At 43.3% G+C, this 17652-nt stretch overlaps 2 protein-coding genes across 2 annotated transcripts; one reads left to right on the top strand and one right to left on the bottom strand.

The window, feature by feature from the left end:
• Nucleotides 1-247: 247 nt before the first annotated feature.
• On the bottom strand, nucleotides 248-3039 carry PNRC1 (proline rich nuclear receptor coactivator 1; the record flags this gene model as incomplete). Its single annotated transcript, XM_083496199.1, has 2 exons — nucleotides 248-1287; nucleotides 2614-3039. 2 exons carry the CDS (start codon nucleotides 3037-3039, stop codon nucleotides 853-855), a joined length of 861 nt encoding a protein of 286 aa, XP_083352325.1. The 3' UTR covers nucleotides 248-852.
• Nucleotides 3040-3778: 739 nt separating this feature from the next.
• LOC310703704 (BLOC-1-related complex subunit 6-like) lies at nucleotides 3779-4997 on the top strand (the record flags this gene model as incomplete). Its single annotated transcript, XM_083496200.1, has 1 exon — nucleotides 3779-4997. The coding sequence occupies one exon, from the start codon at nucleotides 3779-3781 to the stop codon at nucleotides 4280-4282; it is 504 nt and encodes a 167-aa protein (XP_083352326.1). The 3' UTR covers nucleotides 4283-4997.
• Nucleotides 4998-17652: the final 12655 nt, after the last annotated feature.

Below are 17652 nucleotides of genomic sequence, written 5' to 3'. Positions count from 1 at the left end.
TGCCTACCTATGTTTCCTAAAACTGAAAATAATTACCACATATTTTCCAAGGCAAATGCAAGTATCACTGGGAAGGATTGTGGAGAACTTTGTGTTGGTGCTTAAGTAATTGCAAAACCAGGGTGTAAGGAAGATCTTAAGCTAGAATAAAAAAAGGATGTCCTACCACTAACAAATCACAGCAACATTTAGTACGTGCTGCAGCTTTACTGTTTAGACAGAGCAACTCAAAAGAATGACAACCAAGTAAGGGGAGGCCAAATTGTTTTATTTAAGTTCTTTTTTAAAAATAGCCAATTATTTCTGGCAGTTTGCTCTGCTATTCTCTATTAAGAGAATCAACAGAGCTATGTTTCTGGGCTAATTAATCTAATCAAAAATTTATATTTCCAATGAGAAATTGAACTCCATATACTGTTTCAAGCTCATGATTTTATGAGCGCTTCTTATCCAATGAAGCATTGTGCCAAATTGTAAAACTTTTCAGTAGTGCATTAGCAATGTTTTCACATTTCCATCTGAACATTGAGATGAGTTCTTCTTCTTTCAGAATCTCAGCACCTTGTGCAAACGTTTTCAGGTCTTTCCATGTGTCAAGCACACATTAGAAGGTGTCCGTTATTATATACAAAAACCACTTACCACGTGGGCAGTGTAAAATTCATCCTTTCATAACAAAACTAAAATGTACTTCAAAATATGAATATACACATTACATGATATACACTATTTACACAACCATAAAAAATAGAGTAAAAGTTTGCGAATTTAAGATTTGACAGTCTTTCGCACTTCATGTTGCAACAAGGCAGGTTTCAAATTCCTGGTATGCTCTCTGTAAATACCCATAAGCTACGCTTGAACTTTTAAGAGAGTTTTTAGATGGACTGCCATCATCTTCCTGTTTTGGTCAGAATATTCAACAGGGCTTCCTACCCAATGACTGGGAGGCTTTGGAAGGACACTGGGTGAAGGAGGGTCACTAAATTTTGCCCCAGCATAGTTTTCTTTTTGGTTAGCTTCAGTCAGAAAAACAGGTTTCTTTGATTTCACATTTTCTGCATTTTTCAGAGGCTTTTTCTCCTGCTTTTTAATGAGTTCAGGTGACACGGATTGTTGCCAAAAGTTATTTTCACTTTTTTTTGAAGGTGGAATCTTGTTTAGTGGTATATTACATTTGTTCCTTGGTCTGTTAATCTTTGATTGGTCACAAAGGTGTATACTGTGAATAGGTTGACTGTAAGGAATGGTAACCTTCTCGGACTTTCCCATCCTGTTTCTGAACAACTGCAAAGATAAAAGATAATTTCATAAATATATTTAACTACATTCACAGTTATTGTTTCAAAGTTAGTTGTCCTTCACATTCACTCTTTATTGTGTTAAATGATTCTGTGATGTCGAAATACCAGACATAGAAACATGCAGATGCAACGAACATGCAATTCTTCCAGATGCCCCGTTTACTTAGCATTCATTCTGATCTGTCTGCTGAGAGATTACGATGAGCACTGTTCTGAAATCATATTGAGTTGCTAGTGCAGTGGTTATACATCTTCCCATTAATCATGTACACTTTTCAGTGCATTTCCCTACTGCTATATCCCAAACACAAAAATCAGCTTGTGGATGTGTTGCACCAGTGTGACAGATCTAATTAACCGGTTTAATTGTGCAAACCTAAATTTCTGGTATGCGTTCAAATCCCTTCCACAAACTACGGATAATCTGGAGGCAATCTAACTAGGGAGTGATTCCAATTGAAGGCACCAGGAGTTAAGTATGCACAGGATTGTAATATTTTCTATGGGGCTGTATAATTCAAATTTCAGTAAGCAACAGACAATCAGCAGAATTTTTAATTTTTTAAAAAGTTTTGAGCTCCATTAATATGGAGCAATGCTGCTTAAATTCAAAGGGATTTGGGGGAGTTTGCTCCAGAAAAAGCGACTCTTTGATCCCATAACTATACTTCAAAGTTCTCCCACAAAATGAAAAACTATCCCGATTAGGTAACTTCTATAAATCTAAAGAAGACGGAAATATTTTTTTTTAAACCCTCTCAATCTTGGTTATGCAGGAAGAACTACCAGTCAACTTGACGTCAACACTGGCTCCTCGCCCAGTACGGCTGCGCACAAAGCGTAGGCCTTCCAGGCGAATGCGGCTCCTGCTCCTCCCCCCAACTCAGTTCACTGAGAAGGCGAGTCTTAAAGAGAACCCGCATCCTCTTCCACGATGCAAACCCCGCCCCGCCCCAGCCCCTTCCCCTTCGTCCATTGGGCACGGCGTCGTCGTCACGCCTCCCCCCCCCGCGTCAACAGCCACGGACAACGGGCTAAATCGGGCTGTTGCTGGGGCGCAGCCGCCAATCCCATTGGTGGATTCCTTCAACCTATCAGCCCCGGAGGAATCTCACTTCGCCCTCTCCCACTAAAGACAACAGACGTAACGGAAACTTCCTCACACTCCCCCCCCCCCCGCGACCGTCAAATGGAAACTGCGCAGGCGCGTCCCTCTCGAGATGAGAGAAGCAGCTGGCTTCTTTTTTTCGCCTACCAGCAATAGCCCCCATCGCCCCGCCCCCCACCAGCCGCGCTTAATATTATTTACCTCTTTCCTGAGGGGTTTACTGATACTGACGGGGGCTGTTCTCGGCGAAGGTGCCGGCGGTTCTGCGCTCGGAACCGTTTCTAGCCCTGGCTCTGAGGAGGGGACGGGGACTTCGTAGGGGTTACACGTCCCCTGCGCGGTGTTCCTTCGCGTCAAGCCGGCACGGTGTTGCTGGTAGTGCTGGTAGCGGCTCTGCAGGAGGCCGGAGGGAGCGGACCGTATCTTGGCTCTTCGCCGCCGCACTCTCTTCAGCGCCGGCCGCGCGCTGCCTCCTGGTCCCACCGGGCAGCAGTTGGGCTGGTGGCTTTCCCCGCTGCAGTCTGCCCGCATGAGGCGCTGGAACAGGGATGCAGGGAACCGCCGGGGGTCCTCGGTGCCGGCCGAGATCCGGGCTAGAAACGGTGGAGGTGCCGTAGTAGTCACCATGGTCGAAAGGAGTAGGATTTCGCGCAGCAGCGCGGAGGTGGTTAAAAAAAAAAAGTTGAGTTGGTGGACAAGGGGGGGAAAAGAGCTGGGGCGCAAGGGGTGCGAGTGCGGAGCGTCCGCTCGGGGTTTTAAGTACCTGCGCTGGTTAGGCGATCAGCTCCGCTGCTAGGAGAACATGGCGGGGGAGTGAAGAGAAGTCGCCACAACGCCCCACTGTTGTTACTCGAGAAGACCGCACCCCCTTCCCGCTGCCTGCCTATCAGAACGGAAAGCTTGTATGGGAGCCCGCCTTTCCGTCGCCGTTGCCCAATCAGCCCCGAGCATGTCCTGTGAGGGCCTCCCTACTTCCCCCAATGAAGACGGACACAAATACTGTGCAGGAGGTCACGCCCCCTTTCTAGAACGAGCCGCTGTTTTCTCAGCTTCTCGCTTAGCGATGAGCGAAATGAGGAGAGGGTGCTTCACTTCCCCACTGCCAGCCCTCTTAGGAGTGCAGACCACCCACCCTTCATTTGAGAATAAGCCCCATTGAAGTCAGTGGGATTCACTTCTGAGTAAACAAGCGCAGGGTTGCGCTGTTAGGCGGCAGCCGCCAATCAAGTGCGACAAATCGCGGGAGCCACGCCTCCCCCGCCTGCGCGCCGGCTAATCCGAAGCGCGTATGGAGGCCAAGGCCCGCCTCCTTTCTGAGAGAGGGGGCGGTTGATACCTCCGGCAGTTCCGAGTAGCGCGCCGGGCAATGGCTGAGGCGGCGGCGGCGGGAGTTTCCCCGCGGGGCGGCGGCGCGGGTAGCCTGTCGGAGGAGCTGCCGAGCGGCCTGGAGCGCGAGGGCCCCGTGCGCTGGGACGGGCGCCTCACGCACTTCGTGGCCCGCGACTTCGAGCAGCAGATGCGGCGCAGCGCCCCGCCGGGCTCCGGCTGCCTCATCCCCGCCGTGGACCCCGCGGCGCTGCAGGACCTGGCGGCTCTGGCCGTGCAGGCGGCGTCGCAGGTGGACGAGCTGCTGCGCAGCGTGCACGGCGCCCTGCAGGCCCTGACGGCGCTCAGCGTGGGCTGCATCCAGACGTACCGCGACGGCGTGGAGAGCCTGGGCGAGGCGGTGGACACCAGCATCCGCTCCATGTACACCCTGATGGCGCGCTGCGAGGAGCTGGACAAGGCGATGCAGCCGGTGCCCGCCTTGGCCCGGCGCATCCGGGACATGAAGGGGGCGCTGGAGAAACTCGAGGGGCTCTGCAAATAGGCCTCGCCGGGCTCGCTTGGTGCCCGGCGCTGAAACGATGTAAGCTGGTTTCCGGACAGCAGCTCTCTCCTCGGCGCTGGTGGCTTCCCTGTCAAAACCCGCTCTGGCCTTTTACTCCGTTGATCTCAGGACAATTGCTTTCTCTTAACCAAGCTTTTTGTTCGAAACTGTGCAAAATCAATTGTGCCACGTAATAAATACTTTCTTCTCCTCTTGCAACAAACTGACACATATCGCCTTTCCAATACATGCTTATGTGGCTTTGTTGAACAGATTTTCTTAGTTTCCCTTATATTGCTATAAAAAGCCATAGAATGGACTCTTACCGATTGATCCTCTATATAATTACTCAGGAGTACGTCCTTCCTAAGTAAGGGATTCCTAAGCTTTCTGCCTGAGGCTGCAATCCTGAAGATGCTTACTAGGTAGAAAGTCCCATTTTGAATTTTCCAAATAAAACATGCAAAACACTTTGTCTACTGTACAGTATCTTAAATTTTATGTCTGCAATTGCTTATGCGGATACAGTTAAATTAAATGGAATGTAGTCATAGTTCTGGAAGGACAAGGTGGCTAATACATTCACTGGCTGAGAGACATTGTTGTGCTGCGTAAGACAGACGTTTATTACAACAAATATTCACTATCTTGCACTTAACTTGAGTATAATTCACAAACTTGTGCTTCTTCTATTTAATAAAATACTCAAAATAGATTATTAGCAGTATTGGTTTTTATAACAAACTAGAGATTAACATTCAGCTTCTAACTTGAGGTGGCAATTTCCAGCCACTTACTCTGACAGACAGTAAGCCCAAAACTTGTGTACATTTAACTTGTGTGCATTCAGGTTTAAGCATATGGCAAAACTTAAAAAAAATTAAAAGGGGGCGGGGCTCTGGGAAAATTACTTTGTCAATCTCACCCACTATTGACTCTGCATATGTAACCCCTGCATAAGTTGTAGGCCTGCTGTAATTTTATCTGTTTCATAGAGGTTTTTTGGCTCAAGTTTTAACTCTGAGCCAACCAAGCTTCTTGGATTTAAAGCTACTGAGGGAAATACGGTAATGTGAAACCAAGAGCTATTGTGCTGCAGTGAACTTGGAATTCCCAGGCTCAAACCTGGCCTCGCCCATAAAATGATTTGGCAAGGCCACATTCCCAGGGCAAGGAATGAGGGCACATGATGCAGGAAATGTGCTGAAGATAAGCAAGTCTGGATCTGCTCAGAGCTTAGATTATATATACAGTACTTAGAGTTCCATGGAAGAAGAGTAGGATGTAAACGTCATAAAATGTCCCTGACCATACTTGTAATTACCCTGACACAGTGTCATTATATGGTAACTTCAAATATTCACAAGTAATGGCACCGGTTAATGAACCCTGGCAGGGGTTTCCCCCGATTAACATCTGCCCTCTAGTAGGGGTATTTCCCAAGCCTTCTATCTGATAGGCTTTTCAATGGGAATGTCAATGGTAGAAACTGGGACCTTACATACAAGGTGTATGCTCTTACAGAGCTTTGGCTTCTCGCCACATCAAGCACATTTGAAGCCATACACTCAGAATTTCCTATTCTGGATCATATTTTTAAAACAACATAATAATGCTCTAATAACTGAAACCTGTAAATTCTGACTTCTGTAGCACAACCTTACCAACTGTATTGCCAACTATAGAAAGTGATACGGTTTTTATGGACATATACCTATGCACTTTTATGACACGAGCTATAATGTAAACTCATTAAAGCGAGAAACAATGACTTACTATTGCCTGCAAAACAATACCAATGGAGCAAATAACAATTCTGTGTTGCTCATCACTGACACTTGTTAAAGCTCCCTGGTGCTACTCACAAATAGATAAGATTTGGGCTGCACTCTTGGTATCATTAATCCCACTCTGTTGGGTTTGGGTTTTTAAAAGGCTTGAAATAATACATGTTACAATGGAATGCAACTACAAGAATAATAACTATTTGGTTTTAATCACCACTGGAGTTGCTGAAATTAAAATAACTTGAATGCAACATAGACTGAGGCAGTTCTGCCTATAATAATAAAAAGACCTGTTTAATATTAGGATGATTTTGTATAACTTTGCAATTCTGAAGAGTTAAATATCAAAGTCCTTGTTGGTTGGTATAATAAGATGTACAGTAACATTTTCTTTCAGCACCAGCACTGGGGGGAAAATGTTTGCAATTCCAGGTTGTAGTTATGCAAATGTTTCATATTTGAAAGTGCTAGCATTAGATTTCTAGTGCATATAAGCAAAAATGACATGAATTTTTTTCCAGCCCTAAGAGGAGCACTGTAGTAACAATGATAATAATATAATACAATACAACACTTTGGACTGCAATCCTAGAAGCTGGCAATATGCAATTTTTATCCTTTATTCTATAGCATATTTATAGTTTTATTTATTTAATTTGTATACCACCCTTCATCCAAAGAACACAGGGTGGATAGTGTATTTTAGGGATAGCATTTTCATTTTATGACAAGTTGCTTTTTCTCAGTTAATTCTCACAGCAAATAATTAAGTGGATTTTAAAACAAATTTAAAGTGTCATATGAGTGAGAGAGTAGTTACCCTTAAGGCCTTTTCAGGAGTGTTTAATTAAGTCAACAACTTGGTAGCAATTACTTTAATCCAGTAGACTAAAAAGTGTGCTTTTTCTTGATTTATTTGAATCTCTTTGCTGCCAGTCAGTGAGTTATGAACCGAAGGCTCTCTTGTACTTAGATTTATGAATATTATTCTCACTGGTTTAAGGTATATTAAAGACTGGGTTGTATCCAGTGCCCTTGTGAGAATATCCTCTCATTTCCCTGCATACCTCCAAATCTGCTCAAGAAGATCCCCAAACCAGAGTAAATTTTGGAAGTAATCGGGGAGAGCGAAGGGCAAATTCCATTATTTGAGCAGAAGGATGTCATTGGGTACGATCTATTGCCTCTAATACATACCTTTTTAAAAATTATTGTGATAATGAAGTATGTAACACTGTAAAGGTGAGGAAGCCCTCAGTGACTTTTGAGGCAACGATTTGTGTATCCATATCAGCTCTCAGCTTATTTTCATTTCAGATCTGGCATAAATATATATTCTTTTTCCTGTACCTGCAGGGTTTTTGTTGTTGTTTTTGCTTACTGATTTTGAAAAAAACAGCTTCCTTTTGAGACTTTCTTATTTGAAAGGGGAATATCATATTGTATGACTCCAAGATCACTTTGTTTTGTTTTGTTATAATGGATTGCACCCTAATCCTCTTTCTTTCTTTTCTTGGAGCTCTGCAAGGTGCTATTGTTGTAAATAAAAATATGCCCTTTTCCCTTATGGGGTATCCAAGAGCCCATATAGAGTCCTTACATAGGTTCCCTATTGGTAGGAGAAAATAACAGAGGCCAACCAGAGAATATTGAGAAGCAAAGCAGCTAGTAAGCCTGATCTTTACTGATCTGTTGCAACAGGGTGCTCCCCTCACACGCAGGAGAGGAAGAGGACCCCCCAAAATGCCGTGCAAGGGCTTATAAAGACTTTTGAAATTCCCATTCTCTAGATCAAGACCACCCCCAGAAACATCACAGAAGGGGTGTAACCTAAGACCACCCCTCAGATACATCCCACCTACATCACAGAAATTTAAATGTTGTTTTTCTCCTGTCACAGTTTATCTCCTGTCTGGCAAGTTACTTGATTGGATTGCCTGGGGAGCCTGGCCATTCTTTTGTAGTGGTAAAATACTTATTTCCTGGGCCAGGTCACAGGCTCACACCTTATTCATATCTTTGAGACAGGATTTGTGAGGAAAGAGACAATGGGGAGGCTTTTCCAGTTTAACCTTGCAGAGGAAGGATTTGGTCAGTTTAGGAATCAAAATGGCTCCAGGTTGGTCTTCCTGTGTTGATCTATGTATGTGCAGTTATGAACATTACCATATATCTAAGACCATAAAATTCCTATCACACTATAGAAGCCCCTTCAGTATGTGCTCCCGCCCCCCAAGACATCAAAAGCATTTACACCCCAATTGCATTTCTTGCCTCATTTCTCTTTGACATAATGCTTTCAGAATTATGCTGGTTTGGGTCAGTAGACAGAACGCTGGACTTCAACTAAGGAGACTTTGGTTCAAATCCCCCCACCTCACTCTTACTACAAAATTTGCTGGGTGATGATTCTGCAGTCACTCTTTCACATGGTGAATATAAGGAAAAAATAAGGTAAGCCTGTGTGTAGTTGGAGGTCCACAGAGGAAAAACAGAATTCAAGTATTATTCCTTGTTGTTTAGATGACTTCATTGGCTTTTCATAGGGTCCCCCCCCCCGCTACTATAAAATATCTTAATCTCTGATTTTACATTACAGTATTTCCTTAAAACGGTTCCAGTAATTATCTCATTCACATTCTCTCCCTTGTCCTTCCCCTCCTTGTTGCTGTTTGCATGGAATGCTTTTGACGCTAGAATTGTCTGTTTCTCTGAACCTTTAATTTGGGGGACAGATTTTACAAGCTGAAGTCCTTGATATATACAGCTGTAATTTTGCCAAGTGCTAAATATGACTGCATCCTTTAACAGAATATATTTTTTTTCCTTGTTACATGAAGTAATAAGAGACTCTGATGCAATTTAAATATTTGACAATCAGAAACATGTTGCAACCCTAAATTACATATGTTGAGCACTTCGAAAGTATACCGATAAGGGGGTTGTCTGCTATAAATTAAAGGCTGTTAGAAGAAAATTAAACAGCTGCTGCCTAGGCTTGCTCTTGAGGATTATATGCAAGAACACTAAATGACTCAGCCTCAGGTGATATGGAGAAAGGGGTGATGTAATTGGTATGAAATACACATGACATCCTAGGGGAACCCCCGCCCCGCAAAACTGCCTGGTTAAAGCTACTTCTATTATTCTGTGCTGATAATTTGGCTCTTGTTTTTTCCCAAGTAACAACAAAGGAAGGAAGGATTAGGTTGATAGTACAAAGTTGATTCTTCTAAGTATATATGAATGCGAAAAAACAGAGTTTGTATATCAAAAAAGATGGAGATTCATTTTAGATGGCATGGTGGGTTAAAAAAAAGAGTTACCTGGCATTCAACCATAGCCTGTTTATTTTTCGCAGCATCCCCTGGTGCAACCTGAAACCGACAAGACTCCCTTATTAATAGTGCCTCATTTAAATGTCTGCTGTCTCTTTCCCTCATTTCATCTTAAGGCTGCAGGCCTCATCCATGGCTGCAGCAACAGCCAGTGTTTCCCCCCCTGCTCTGTTTTGTTTACTATCCACCCAGCCTGAAGGTGGATGGAGAATGGAAAGCCTGCATGCTATTTTGTAGCCTTTTGTTTGGTTTAACAATGCTGGTTTTGGAATCGTATTTATAAGTGTTTGTTTGAAATGAGAGATTAGCAAAATGAGAATTTCTGGAGTAGAAAAACACTTTTTGCTCTGGAAGCTTTCAAAAATTATTGTCAACTCGCCTGTTATTACCACTGTTACAGGAATTCTAAGGTCTCATATATACTGTATAAATCATATGTTAATAGGAAGGAAATGGGAAAACCCTCCCCATTGTCTCTTTGTTCACATATTCTGTCTTAAGGGCGTATCTGCGTATGAATAGTGTGAGCCTGTGACCTGGATTCAGGAACTAAGTGTTTACCATCACAAAAGAATGGCCAGGATGCCCAGGTAAAAGCAATCAGTGACCATTATCAGGTATCTTGGCAGACAGGTTTTCTGCTGTAGACTGCCCCTTCAGTGATGTATGTATGATGTTTTGAGGAGTGGTCTTGAGCTACAGGGGAGGCAATTTTCAAATGTCTATATAAGAGCTTGCACACCATTCTGCTAGGTTCCTCTCCTTCCTCCCTGCGTGGGGTGAGCGGGGGACCCTGTTGCAACAGTTTAATAAATATCATGCTTACTAGCTGCTTAGCTTCTCAATATTCTCTGGTTGGCTTCTGTTATTTTCTCCTACCGATAGAGAACCTACTTAAGGACTCTATATGGGCTCTTAGATACCCCATAAGGGAAAGGGAGCAGTATTTTTCTTATAACACCACGTTGTGATACAGATATTCCCTCCCTAGAGGAAAGTATGGACATTATTTTATTACCTTCAGGATCTTTCTTGAAGCTCAAAGTTAGAAACAATTTAGGATTTCTTTTTTAAATAATGCCAAGCTGAAATCTTAACCGTAGCAAATGTAGATTTTTATGGGAGGTTGCCTTAGTAAATTGCATTTCATTGGAAAAGTATTTCCGTGTAGATATTTATCGGAACCTTAAACTGAGCAAGATGGGACAGAATATCCAAGTATGCTCAAGGGCTGGGTTTTCCTCTTTGTGTTCAGACAGAAGTGAAACTGCAAAGCTTGTGGATTATTGCTGGCATTTACGTAGTACTGGGAAAAGTCCCGATTGCAACATTCATGCGTCAGCCGAAGAGAGAAGCTCTATTGGCCTCACAGAATATATGCGATAGAGCAGCAGAAAATGGATTATCTGGAAACCAGCTTTGCTGGGGGGTACATCCTGCTGGTTTTTTTCATTAGGAAATATGCAGCGGGGGGGGGGAGGGGGGGAAAAAGGAAATATTTGACCCAGTTTCAGTTTTGAATGGAAGCTACATCATGCAAACGCTCCAGGAGCCTTAATTTGCTTCTGTTTTGGAAATTCCTGATTTGGAAATGAGTGAGACAGTGGCACATATTTAGTTAGGACATTTAACTATTCAGTGTACATTTATGAGATAGTTTATTTTGAGTCCTAAGATCAGACAAAATTAAGCAGTATGGAAAGACATGTTGTAAGTTTGCTCCCTTCTCATGGGCAATTTTCCTCACACACTCCCCCAGCTAGAAACTATTTACTTCCTTATTCTTTTATGCACTGATACGGAAGGGGGGGCATGTCTTCTTCACCTCCTTCTTCGCTACATTTATATCCATTTATTTCCAATTGTCAATGTCAAAAGGGACTAAAATCTATAAAATTCATAGAAAATCAAAGTGCCAATTTGCTCAATTTCTCTAGGACTCCATGACACCTCCCCTGTCCTCCATAATCCCTCAAGCAAGGTGTCAAGACCCTAATCCTGTCAAACCACTCTGCCAAGCCTTTCCTCCGGGCAAGGCCAGGTGGCAGACCATGCATACATGGACCATTGTCTTCTCATCAGGTACTCAGGATGTGCTTATCTGCGCATATCTCCAGCTCTGCATATTCCCCCCTCCCTCCTCCATATGTAATCTGTGTAACCCAACCTCTTCTTAATGTATTCATGATGTAACTGGGATGTATTTTGCACTGTATTCTGGGACATGGAGGGAAATTTCAAAAGTTCATGTCACCCCTTTCTCGCTGTTCAATCTTGTCTTGAACCTGTTGCGCAATAAACTTGGATCTTCTGCAGTTTGCTCCTGTCTCCGGCTGAGCTCATTTTCTTCCGCAGGGACCCGCGGACTTAGTCCGACGAGCTGGGTGGCAGAGTAGCCTCGCACCCAGATTTTACCGTAACATGCACTATTGTAGCAGAGTTTTTCTTTCATTTTCTTGTAATGTTTGTACATTATGCTATCAAAAGCAGTGTAATCCCATTAGTACTTCTACATGGATTGTGACAAATAGGAAAAAAGCAAGGGAAATAAACAATACAGTAAGCCCACAATTTACACAGGGATTACGTCCTGGGGATCGCACCTAAAGCCAAAATTGTGTATAACCAAAACACATCGGATGCAATGGCGGGTGGAATTGCCAAAGTCTCTTTTTTCTCGACGCCCATCTCCTTATATTTAAATTTTTAACCAAGTGTGTAAAGCTGAATGTGTGCAAGTTAAACGTGCATAAAGTTGCAGGTTTAATGTACATTGAAAGAAAATTTGATCTTAAGTACAGAATGCTGAAGCAGACATCTTGAATGTTTTTCTCACCTTGAGACAATTGGGACCACAATTCAGTTCCAATAGTCTGTACAGTCCTCAAACTAGTAAGGTGATACATGATAGACTGGGGAAGCTCCATTTGTCCACTTAAATTGTTCGTCAGCACACTTCCCTCTCACTTTCTTGAGCTGGGCCCAGGGATTTAGAGAGGAGTTGGGGATTTTCACTTGATCCTTTCTTGCCAGAGTGTATACTCCTCCACAAATTTCTCCTTTTAGTGTGGCGGCTGTAGTCTTGTTCTCACAGCTGCCTCTTAATTTTCCTAACCTTGCCTCGAAGCGTTTATTCCTGTCTTCTGTTTGCACAGTGGAAAAACTGCTGAAGACATCTGCCCCTTTATTTTGTATGTCTCAAAAGCACCTGGTATAAATGGCATCCACTCAAGATTTCTTAAAGAACTGAAATGTGAAATAGCTGATCTTCTGACAAAAATATGTAACTTATCCCTAAGATCTGCTTTTGTGCCTGAGGACTGGAAAGCGGATAATGTAACATCTGTAAGGAAAGGGATCTAGAGCAGGATCTGGGAAATTACAGGCAGGTTAGCTTCTGTTTTGAGAAAACTGATAGAAAGAGTTATTAAAGATAACATGATCAAGCATGGTTCTTTAAGAACAAAGCCAGAAGAACCAGCATGGTTTCTGTAACAGTAAGTCTGATAACCCTTTAGAGATATTCAAGAGTATCAATAAGTACGTAAATAGGGTAGTGCGGTAATCACAGTGTACTTGGACTTCCAAAAAACTTTTCATACAGTCATATTTCCAAACACTTCTGAGTAAGTTTAGTGGTCATGGATAAGGGGACAGGTCATCTTACGGATCAGTTACTGATTAAAGAACAGGAAACAGAGAGTAAGGCTAAATTGACAGTTCTCACAATGGAGAGATGAAAGAAGTAGGTTTTCCCAAAGATCTGTACTGGGACTTGTAGTTTTTAACATGTTCTTAAATGATGTAGAGTTAGGATGAGAAGTGAGGTGGCCAATTTGCTAATGACACTGAATTGTTCGGGGTAATTAAAACAAGGTTACAACATTTGGGGGCTTTTTAGTCTGGAAAATTGTGAGGGACAGGGGCATTGACAAGTATAGAAGATTGTGTATGGTGAGGAGAAAGTGGATTGGTCCTTTCTCATAGTATTAGAACATTGTTAAAGCCGAATGTGCATAAGTTAAATCCTCATAAGTTGCTAGATGCCTGTGCCTTCTAAGCAATTTCTGCAAAATGAGAGTGGTGAGGATACCTTGTGTATTTCCCCTGTTATTAGACAGCAACAGCATCTGTCTATATGTCTGCATGTGTGTGATTTCTATTATCAGGACCAGCAGGACATAGCGGACTTTCCATGGTAAGCATAAGGTTGTGGGGGTGGGATGGTGGTTTCTCTAATTTTGTTGTCTGCCATGCTTCTCCACTAGTCTGAAAAGCTTGGTGACTCCTGGGTTAGATAAATTTATGGAGGACAAGGCTATCGGTAGCTACTAGTCATGGTGGTGGTGTAAGAACTATCTCCAATATTATAGGCATCTGAATATAAGTTTCTCTGGGATACAAGGGAGCAGAATACAGTTCTGCTCATGTCCTGCTTGTGAGCTTCCCATAGGCCTCTAGTTGGCCAGTGTGAAAACAGAATGCTGGACAAAATGGACCTCTGTCAGATACAGGAGAACTGTTCTCACGGTAAAGGGAAGTGGCAGGCATTGTCCTCAATTGTTTACAGGCACACTGAGTCCACTGCAGACCCATAATGAAGTCACAATTGGTTTAGTTCTAATTCAGTCTCTGTGGATCCCTTATCTGTTAAAAGTGAAGAAACCAAGCTGATTCCCTTCTCTCTTATTGCAGGGCCGCTAATATTGGTGTTCCAACTCTTCTAACCGCCTCTCTTCTGTACAGTCATATCTCGGGTTAAAAACGCTGCGAGTTGCGCATTTTCGGGTTGCGGACTGTGCCAAACCCGGAAGTACTCACACTCACACATGCACTCACACATGCACAGAAGCACAAAATGACACCATGTGCATGTGCAGACACGGCGCTTCAGGCTACAAACACTGCGGGTTGTGAATATGCCTCCTGCACGGATCACGTTCGCAACCAGAGGTATGACTATTTCCCCCAGTTCCACACTAATCAGGCTCTCCAGAGACAGGAGAACTACTACTTTGCATATAACCTTTTTGCCTTCCTGTTTCTTTTACTTTCTGCACAGCAAATCTGGATCTTTAAAGACTTTGTCTCATGGTTCCTTATTAGGCAATTTGCTACTTTTAGTCTCGCTTCTCTATCACCACAATAACAATTAAGTAAATGGTCCAGGCAAGGCGTGGGTGAGCTTGCCTGTGTTTGGAATATTAAACCCATCCTTTTCTGTGTTTTTCTGCAGCTGCTAATGAATTATTTTAGATTTGCATACTGTCACCTTTAAGCATTTATTTATGAATAATTATTATAACTGCAGCTAAGGTGTGTTCATTACTGGCACTGGGACGTGGGTGGCGCTGTGGTCTAAACGACTGAGCCTCTTGGGCTTGCTGATCAGAAGGTCAGCAGTTTGAATTCCCATGACAGGATGAGCTCTTGTTGCTCTGTCCCAGCTCCTGCCAACCTAGCAGTTTGAAAGCATGCCAGTGCAAGTAGATAAATAGGTATCGCTGCGGCGGGTAAACAGTGTTTCCATGCGCTCTGGCTTCCATCACGGTGTTCCATTGTGCCAGAAGCAGTTTAGTCATGCTGGACACATGACCCGGAAGGCTGTCTGTAGACAAACACCGGCTTCCTCGGCCTTTGAGATGAGTGCCGCAACCCCATAGTCACCTTTGACTGGACTTAACCATCCAGGGGTCCTTTACCTTACCTCTGGCGCAAGGAAGCTAAGATTGGTCTGCATCAAACCCCTAAATTAAGCAAAGTTATCAAAGTCATTGAAATTCTGTCTGTCTACAATCGTTTCCAGTAAAGATCCCAAGAACAGTATTGCTAATTCCTCAAAATTAGACTTTTGGACCAAACACTTGTAGGACGTGCATACATGTGTGCAGTGGTGCACTAGCAAATCTGGTAATAACACACTCCTTTGCTCTAAAATCAGATCTCTGCCTACCCTACCATTGGTCACAACGTATTGTCTCAGGGAATGGGATTGGAGGCACAGTGCAATGAGCAATGAGCTCCTCCTGTCCTGCTAGAATGACTGTACCATGACAGCTGTGCAAGCCCTCAGGCTCACACTGCTGGGCTGCGAAACATGTATTTCAAACAAAAGAGAAAGCAAGAAGTGCAAGATGCCTGGCAGGCACTCCATAGCTGTCAAGAATCCAGAGAGATTGGATAGCAACTGGGGCACCATATGAAGCAGCAGCCAGCCATAGAGTATAAAGGCCTCTCCCAATTATAACCTGGCTAAGTCTTTGCCACAGGCTTGGCAAAGCTTTGGAAGACTTGGGGTGGCTTCTTTGAGGAACCTGAGGTAAATAGCTGTTGCTAGCAGGGTGAAACATCAGCATCTGGCAGCAAAATAGCTTGGGCCAGTCCTGAATGTATTCCTAAGGAATGGAGACGTGGATTGAAATATAGGTAGGGGTGTGTGTGTGTCACATTGTGCTGCCCTCCCTCAGTATTCGTACGTGAGGCCTTCTGTATTCCCACATAGCAGTCACATTTACTTTGGGCTGGCAACTAATGCAGCTGAGCACATTATGTTCAGAACAGAACCACTGGGATCATAGGCCTCAGCCGTAATTTCCAGAATAGACATGCTTTACACTTAGTTCCTTGGACAGCTGAACTGTGTTTAGGGAAGCAATGGCTGGGCCCGTTGCCAATGCCAACTGTTTCAAGGTCAGGCAGCTATCGTCTAGTGTCAGCAAGGTCTGGAAAGTAGGTCACATTTCAGAAAGCAATAGTTCCATTGTTTACCTTCTTGAAGGCTGAGTTTTAGTACAAACACAATGTTTGCTTTCAGTAACCTCCTCTAGAGCATTTTTTTTTGTATAGCTTAATATTAATAGTTAAAGTCCTTTTAAAATTATTATTAAACCCCCACAGAATGCTAATACTTATTTTAACTTTTCCTGTTGCTTTATAAGTCTGATGTTCAGGGAATTTTCCCTTAAGGCTTCAGTTCAAATCATGTTTCTTCTTACATGATGGAGATACAGTTGTCCCCCTCGTTGCTGACTTTTTGTTGCTATCTAAAGACATTTCTTTACACAGGCATTTGGTGTTGAAGGCTGAAACCTGATACAGCGTTTTGAAATCTGCTGATGAATCATTTGACAATTGTTTCTTTCCTTCCTGTTTTTGATATATTATGTGTTTATGGATTGTGCTTTATTCATACACCAATGAGATGAAGCTTTGCAATTAATGTTGTGTGAGTATGTGAAATCTTTGCGCCACCTACTGACTGAAGGCTGCATTTAAATCAAACATGAAGAACAATAGTATTTTTGTTTTGTTTTGTGTGCACGTAGACTTGACTCCAAAACAATGTGAACCCTGATCCAGCTAATGAACTATATTGGCAGTAGTTAAAATTAAAGACACACTTACTGTTTTAAATTCCTATCCTGCCCTTCCTCCCAAAGGAGCCCAGGGTAGCAAACATAAAAAGTTAAAACTAAACAGTTATGAAGACACAAGAGACACCCGCTTTGGCCCCTCGCCCCTGAGATTATGCTTAATTTTTAGTGGTTCCATGATTTTATAAAGCTTACTTATGATTGGAGGATGATGGCTAATTTGAAGTTGAAGTATCAGTGTGGAATAGGGACGTTGTGTCTGAATTTCCGTGGGGTTGTTTTTGTTTTTTATGTATTCATAATGGATAATTGGTAGTTTTTTCAAAGTGGCATCGGTTTCAGCCCATGTGCCTTACAATGCCTGTTCTCTCCCGCAAAATAGCATTGAGTTTGGGTGGCTGCCATTCAGCTGGTGGAAGCCACCCCCACCCCCGCACTTAGGACTAACCCACATAGGAGTGGCATCCCAGTGTCACCATCCTGACCATGGTGTGGTCACTGTTTACCTGAATGGTGCATAAGGCTGCATAAGCACATGGGTGAGAGTGCTGGATGGGCTCTACAGGTGCATCCCTGACCTCACCACCACCTTGTCTCGCCACTGCACCGCCCAGGCAAGTGGCAGTAAATGCCAGTCCTTGGAAGATGGCTTTGAGGTACTGCCCCAGCACCTGCTCCTGAGCAGATCCCACCGACAGCACTTTGCTAAGCACATAAATGCAATTTGTCTCAAATTGTCTGAAAACGAGGATGTGTCTTAGAAAAAGGGGACACATGGTAACCCTGTTTTTATTTATTTTTTAGCCTGGCCGTTTCTTGGTCTTCAGAAGGGGTTTCCCCAATGCTTTTGATGGCTCAAAAGTAATTTGAAT

Source organism: Podarcis liolepis (genome assembly GCF_965112155.1).
Source record: "Podarcis liolepis genome assembly, chromosome: 3".
In the NCBI taxonomy this organism is placed as follows: domain Eukaryota; kingdom Metazoa; phylum Chordata; class Lepidosauria; order Squamata; family Lacertidae; genus Podarcis; species Podarcis liolepis.
This window is presented reverse-complemented; position numbering and strand designations above follow the sequence as displayed.